The 7,715-nt window shown below is 34.6% G+C and overlaps 1 protein-coding gene across 1 annotated transcript; it reads left to right on the top strand.

Annotated features, from left to right (window-relative positions):
- Positions 1 to 5,757: 5,757 nt before the first annotated feature.
- Positions 5,758 to 6,285, top strand: LOC112489797 (ankyrin repeat-containing protein BDA1-like). The gene has a single exon (XM_048467157.2). It carries the CDS (start codon positions 5,758 to 5,760, stop codon positions 6,283 to 6,285), a length of 528 nt encoding a protein of 175 aa, XP_048323114.2.
- The last annotated feature ends 1,430 nt before the right edge of the window (positions 6,286 to 7,715 follow it).

The raw sequence follows: 7,715 nt of genomic DNA, 5'->3' as shown, positions 1-7,715 counted from the left end.
CAAAGTGATAAAAAGAAAAACTTAATTAATAATCAATTACTTTATAGCAATTTTAATTCTTCTAACTATAGATAAATGTTACAATATTGATTTACAAAATCTCACTTATATATTCTTCTTTTTCTCTCTTATTATTATTATTATTATTTTTTTTTTGTTTCTCTTTTCTTTTTTAATGAAAATCTAACTTATATCTTAGTGCACTTCGATTCCAAACTTCACTAATCATAAGCTAAAAGACATTCCAGAGGACTGAAAAAACATTAGTTTGTCCCAAAAAAAATAATAAATAAAAAATAAAAACTCACTCTATCTACTCAGAACTTTTTATCTTCTTTCTAACCTCTCTGTGATGATTTAATCCTCAAATTTATTATATTGCTGCCGTAATGTGCTGTAGAAACTGGTGCAGAATCTGTTTTGAGTGTTTTGAAGCTTCAGGAGGTCAAAACTGTGCACTTCATTATTTTGGAAGTAAAAGAATGGCAAAATGGTCACTTTGCCTCGCATCTTAAGTAGAGTGATGTCGTTTTGAGCAACACTTCTTATATTTATATAGTTTTCTTCTTCACAACGTGACAGACTAAAAAATAAGAAATTTCCAGAAAATTGCAGAAGGCGGGAAAGCTCCAAGACTCTGTTTTCATTCCCTCGTGTTCTTCTTTGTGTAACTGATATTCTTTGTGAGTTCTTTGTGAGTTTGGTAAAGAACATAGAGTGTAAAGGGTGTAACAGGGGCTTTGGGTTGTGAATATCTGAGTGTTTTCCATAGTTTGAGTTCTGTAATTGTTTCCTAGACAGCAGCTGTTCAATAAAATACAAGAAGCTCTCACCGGAGCAACGAGGACGTAGGCAATCTTGGCCGAACCTCGCTAAATATTGTTGTTGTTTGTGTTACTTAGTTTTTCCAGTTTTGCTTTTTGATTTTCCAACACTCTTAACTCATTCATGACACCAAAAAAAAAAAAAAAAAAAAGGACATGAGAGGACTTTCTTGTTTTGTTCAATCCCTTTGTTTAATTAGTTCTATGAATATATAATAACGAATATATAAGGATTTTTCAGACCAAACCATAGAAATGGTCAAAGTTAACGTTTCTTATAAGCATCAGTTGTGAAACGGTGCCGTTGCACTTAAGGAAGTGGTTAGAATGAGTCAGCGGTTAGTTTTCTGTTTTGGAGGTTTATAAATAATGGTTTAACTGCAGAAACAGAAAATAGATGATAGAAGCAGCTAGTTCTCGATCAAAGTTTTTCTTCTGGTTTTCTCTTTTCTTCTTGTAGCCTCTTTCTCTTTGTATTTCTCTTTCTCTTGGTATTGTTTAGGATCATTCTGGGTGAGTGATTTGTGAGAAAGAGAGAGGTTGTAAAGGGGTTTCTGATGTGGTTTATGGGTGCAGAGAATCTGTAAAATCAAGAGAGAAACTGCTGCAATGGTGTATCTGTTTTGTTCATAGTGCAAGAACTTCTTGGATGGAGTTCACCGAGGATGTAGGTCATTTCTAGACCGAACCTCGTAAAATTTGTGTGTTCTTTGTGTGATTCTTCTTGTTTGTTTCTTTCTATATGCTTGCTGTGATGAGTTCTGTATTGAATTAAGTTTCAATAGTTCTATGAATATATAATAACGAATATATAAGGATTTTTCAGACCAAACCATAGAAACAATTATGGATTCCTCAAACTTGTATGGTAATTTTATTCATCAGCATTAACAGGGCCAGGAAACAGAGATAATCACCTCCATAGAACCAGAACTCTTGTGCTTTGAATAACTTGGTAAAATTGAGGATTCCATCATAAAAAACAAAGAAAATCTTCACCATTTACTCACCCCAAATAAGAGCACAGTTCTTTACATCTCTATCATTTCAATCGCTCCTGAAAATTCAAAACCAACCAAGTTCGTGGAAGACATTTTTACGATGTGTCCATCATTGCTCATGCAGCCCAACATAGAAGGAGAAACGTCCCTCCACTCGGCAGCAAGGTTTGGCCATGCTTCGGTGGTGGCGGTGCTCCTTAAACACGCAAAAGCTCTTCATCCTTGTGACACTGAAAGCGGTGTGGAAGCACCCAGGCAGATGCTGAGGATGACAAATCAAGATCAAGACACAGCTTTGCATGAGGCAGTCCGATTGCAGCATCCTAGCGTGGTGAAGATATTAATAAAGGAAGATTGCGATTTCGTATATTCTGCAAATGATGCAGGTGAAACTCCACTATATAATGCGACTGAGAGAGGATTTTGAGATATAGTGTTTCAAATATTAGAGAACTGCACATCTCAGGTTGCTGATAGTCCCAATGGCAGAACTTTCCTTCATGCCATGGCAATAAGTGAGATGAAGGTAAGTTAATATTCAACCAAATATATTTAGATTTCATCTCTCCTTTTTCTGGTTTTCTGAAGGAGAAAATTGAAATTCGATTTGGATTTCCATTTTAGATGTTTAGAAAGAATAGAAAAAAATATATATAAAAGAATAGAATTGTATCATCAAATTAATTTTTCTCCAACTAATTTTATGTACATTTATATATGACATATTTAATTTACTAAATTATAAATGATGACAAAATTTCTAGCGAAAATGGGAGCTTCAAGTCTAACAAAACGAAGAGATGATCATGATGGGTGGACTCTATTGCACCATGCTGCAAGCCGCGAATCTGTTCCGGTGGTAAAGCTGTTACTACAATTAGATAGATATGCAGCCTACATTAAAGATAAACAAGGCAACACACCTCTTCATATTGCTTTGCTTGATAATTCTAAAATAATGATAAAAATATTATACAAGTGTCCCGATTGCTTCTAACTTTGTCAACAACGAAGGCTGGAATGTCCGACACTCGATTGTGGCATCCCCTAGCTACAGAGCACTTCAATTTGTATTGGAAATTTCTTTCTTCAGCAACCTTATAAATGAAAAGGATGCTAAGGGGAATACACCACTACATCAAATGGTAATTTCAGATTACTCCGGGAAGATTCTTGTTTCTGACCGAGGATGGATAAGATGTCATTCAACAAACAAAATCAGACTGCTTTTTACATTTTGATTAGTAAATATCCTAAAAGCACCAAGGTTAGACATTTTTTTTTTTTTTTTTAAATATCTTTCTCATAAGTACTCTTCAAAATTAAATTAAATTTGTTTGTTTGTGTTTTTTTTTTTATCTATTTAATTAAACACAATATTTAGTACATATTTGGCTTAACGCTTTCTTCCATACATAGCCAACCACTCTTACACAATCAATCAATGCATGTTGCAGGAATATGTCAGAAAACGTTTTCTAAAAGATGGTATAAAGTCAAGCAGGCGACAAAGTCTACTTGACCCCAAAATTCTTTGAGAAAAACCTACAACATTGAGAATGAGCTTGATCAAGTTAAAGAGGCTAATTTGATTGTTGCAGCTTTTATCCCAACAGTAACATTCGCAGAAGGATTTACAATTCCGGAAGGTTATATTAGTGAAGAAGGGCCATTACAAGGCACTACAATTCTACGAGAAGGCTGAGCATTCAAGGCCTTTGTTATAGTGTACACAATAGCCATGGTACTATCTACCTCTTCTGTGTTTATTCGCCTATTTTGGGCTTTGCGCACGATAAGATGAGGTTGTCTCGTTATGTAAGAACAGCACTTTTGTTCACAACTTTAGCCATGGGAAGCAATGGTGTTTGCCTTTTTTAGGGGGTTGTGCCCAGCGTTGGGACATTCCACAGTCCTTTGTTTTCTTTTATCAATTATTCAAAATGGTTGTCTGATTTTAAAACTTCAAAACTACTCTCCGTTTACCCTCTCCAAATATATATATATATTAAGATTATTTGCACCAATACCCTCGTCAAATATGAAATTAGCAGCTAGGCCCCAGAACTTTCAAAACTTAAGAGGGCATTGGTGAAAATAACTCAAAAATTTATTTGTGTCAATATTACGTTGTACTTATACCACATATCATTACATATTTATCTTCGTGAACACTAATCTAGCTCTAATTCCAAACTTCACCAATGATTTGGCTAAAAAAGAGCTGTTGGAATTTCTTTGAAATATAAAAAAATAAAAATAAAAATAAAAAACAAAACAAAAACGAAAAAAACAAAGATGATAATCCATAAGAATATTGGAACTTTTAATTGTATAATTAAAAGGAAAATAAATGATCTTTCTTTAAACTAAACATTAATATTAATAAATTGTAAATTAATGATTCTCTTCATGCTTCATTCTTTTTACGCCTTTCACTGGGGCCGGGGGAGAAAAGAAAAGAAAATTGAAGGACATAAGAGGTGCTTTCGTGTTTGTTTAATTTTCTTTTCAATAGATAACTAGAAAAGCAAAGGATTTGAATCCAAATTGTATACCATATTTCTCAGACAAATTAAATATTGAAAAATTACAAATTTAGATTTTTCATAATAATCCCCACCCGACAGCACTAATAATAATAATAATAAAATTCTCTGACCACCCAAAGTAACATGTATTATTTATTTTTTTTTTTTTTATAGAAAAAAATAGATATTAAAATACAAAAACATAATTAAAATAAAGGGTGTGTTTGTAATTTGCAGGATGCTTTCCTCACTACACTTGTCTCAAATCAATTCTCAAATAGAATGGAGTAGTTATTCAGCTCCAGACAAGTAGTATTTTGCAGAAAAAATGGATCCCTCGAGTTCGAAAGAGGCTGAGAAGGAGTCTGTCAACGTTATTCAACAACCACATGAACACATAATAAAAATTGAAACAACAGAGGAAACAGAGAACATCAACTACATGGGTTATGTTCTCTACTGGGATGCAGTAAAAGGCAAAATTAGTAGTTCCATTTTGGAAAAAAAGGACCAACTTCAAAGTTTACTCACTCCAAACAAGAACACAGTTCTTCATATCTGTATCACATCTCTTACCTCCAGAAAAACTCGACCGACCGAGTTCGTGGAAGGGATTCTGGCATTGTGTCCATCATTGCTGTTGCAGACCAATGTAAAAGGTGAGACTCTTCCTCACTTAGCAGCAAGATATGGGCAAATGCTTCAATTGTAGAGTTGCTCATCAACCAGTCGAAAGCTCTTCATCCTGATGACCATGAGAGAGCTTCTGAAGCAGCTAACCAGATGCTGTGTATGATCACCAACGAAGACAAAGACACAGCCTTTCATGAAGCCGTACGATTTCGGCATCTACGCGTGGTGAAGATGTTGATTAAGGAATATGGTGATATTCAGTACTCCGCTGATGAGGCAGGCGAGACTCCACTCTATATGGCCGCTGAGAGAGGATATAACGACATCGTTTACAAGATATTGGACATCTGCAAATCGCCAGCTACTGCCGGCCCATATGGCAGAAACGTTCTCCATGCTGCAACCATACGCAAAGATGAAGGTACCCTGACATATTTTGTTATGGAAGATAAATTTATTTTTACGAAAATTGGAGTTCGTAGCTTTTACTTCATATTATTTATACATTTTTTCTTGAATAATATTGTCTAAGATTATTCGAGAAGGAAAAAAAAATAAAAATTAGAGTTTACCCTGTGTAGATTTATATTTATTTTCAGTACTAGGCTCCAACATATCATCTTTAATAAATTAATGAAAACTAATCATTTTTCACTTTTATTTTGTTATTCTTTTCTTAGCTGATACAATTATATGGGCCTCTGTTTCCTGGAAGTAAATATTTGATTTTTATTTAATTTAGAAATGATAAGAAGAATCCTAATAAAAATGGGAGATCTAATATTGAAAGAAGGGGATGAAATGGGCTGTACTCCATTACACCATGCTGCAAAAATGGGATGTCTTCCAGCAGTGAAACTGTTTATGAAATTAACAAATGGTAGAGAAGCAGCCTACATGAAGGATAAGAAAGGGAACACTGCCCTTCATCTTGCAGCTGCTTCAAATCATAAGGACACAATGGCGGAAATTATGAAACGGTGTCCGGAATGCAGTGAATTAGTGAACAAGAAAGGCTGGAATATTTTACACTGCGCCGTGCAGAACGATGACCCCCAGTTTCGTCAGGCAATGGATACCATACTGAAAAAGAATGCATTTAGCAACTTGTTAAATGAAAAGGATGAGCAAGGGAACACACCGCTCCATCACATTGCCATTTCACTTAATAAACACCGGCTTCATGATCTCATTCATCACCCTAGGGTGGATAAGATGGCATTCAACAAAGATAACCACAATGCCCTCGACCTTGCTTCCGCTACTAAAACTTTTGCAGTGAGAAAGGTCAGTTAATTTTCTATACTTTTACAACCTCACCATGAAAGATCAGTTATTTATCATTGATGTTTATGATTTTTTTTTTTTTTTTAAATACCTAATGGTGCTCTCTCTGAAAATATTTTATGCATTCTCCATTGAATATTTTATAAATAAATTTAGGAAACAATTTGGTTCCTTCCACCACTGCTGCAATATATAGGGGTAAAATTGGTAATAATAGTCATGAATATATATATATATATATAATCTCCTTTTTGCCATTCGGATATGAATTAATTTGCTAAGAGTGAACTCATTAATTGGTAATTTTCATCTATCAGAAAAATGGTATTTTTTAAGCAATATTTATATTATTCTCTTATTTGTTATTCTTTATTTATCTTTTCGTAAACAAATTTTTACCCAAGATTTATATATATAGAAATTTATCCTTGCAGAACCGTTTTAAAACACGCTTGCAAAAACATGGTCTGAGGTTGGGCATTCGAATCTGCACTCATTTAAATGATGATGAAGAAGAAGATGAAGAAAATAAAAAGGACGTTTCTTCTATAAGTAAGTTTGAAAAAGCTACGGATGCTAATTTGATTGTGGCTACACTGATCGCCACGGTAACTTTTACAGCGGGTTTTACAGTACCGGGAGGTTTTTTAGTGAAAAAGGGACATTACAAGGCACTCCAATACTTGGAAATAGCTTGGCATTCAAGACATTTATGATAATGGATACCATAGCCATGGTCCTCTCTAGTTCTGCTGTTTTTATTCACCTCTTTCTGAGAACCAAAGAAGACAAGTCGCGGTTATCATCGCACTTTGTAACAGCCTTTCTTCTCACCAGCTTGGCCATGGCAGCAATGGTGGTTGCATTTGTTACGGGCACTTATGCAATATTAGGCTATTCCAAGGCACTTTCTATTGTTACTTGTGTCATGGGATTGTCTTTCTTCATTTTTTTTTACCGATTCTTCCACAGGTGGATAAATTATGCACTACTATTAAAGAAAAATATGACAGAAATGATAGCTCATGTCCCAGCAGAACCAGTTTTGGCAGGGTAAAGAAAACCTTAAGAAAAAAATAAAATCACATGCAAAGGACCCCAAAAATGGGAGGAAGTTGTATTTCAAGCTTGCTAAAAGCGGGTAGTGGAACGTGGTTGGACTAATTAGTCGACTTAGTCTGGTTTGTTTATTGTTCTGTTTAATAAATCCATATATTCTTTTTGTTGGAGACAGAGGACTAAAGGAGAAACCAAGAAAATTGATTTTTATTAATATAAAACAATTGGTACACTCTCACGTATAAAGAGAGCAACACACTCACTCACACAAATGAGCAACACACACTAACACACTCACACTCACTTGATTTTTGACTTACACTAGGACACAAAACACCTTTTCACACTCTTCTCACTCAAAGGACACACACTCACACTCA

Source organism: Ziziphus jujuba, chromosome 3, assembly GCF_031755915.1.
Source record: "Ziziphus jujuba cultivar Dongzao chromosome 3, ASM3175591v1".
Classification (NCBI taxonomy): domain Eukaryota; kingdom Viridiplantae; phylum Streptophyta; class Magnoliopsida; order Rosales; family Rhamnaceae; genus Ziziphus; species Ziziphus jujuba.
Note: the sequence above shows the minus strand (reverse complement) of the source record. Positions and strands in the feature narration are given on the sequence as shown.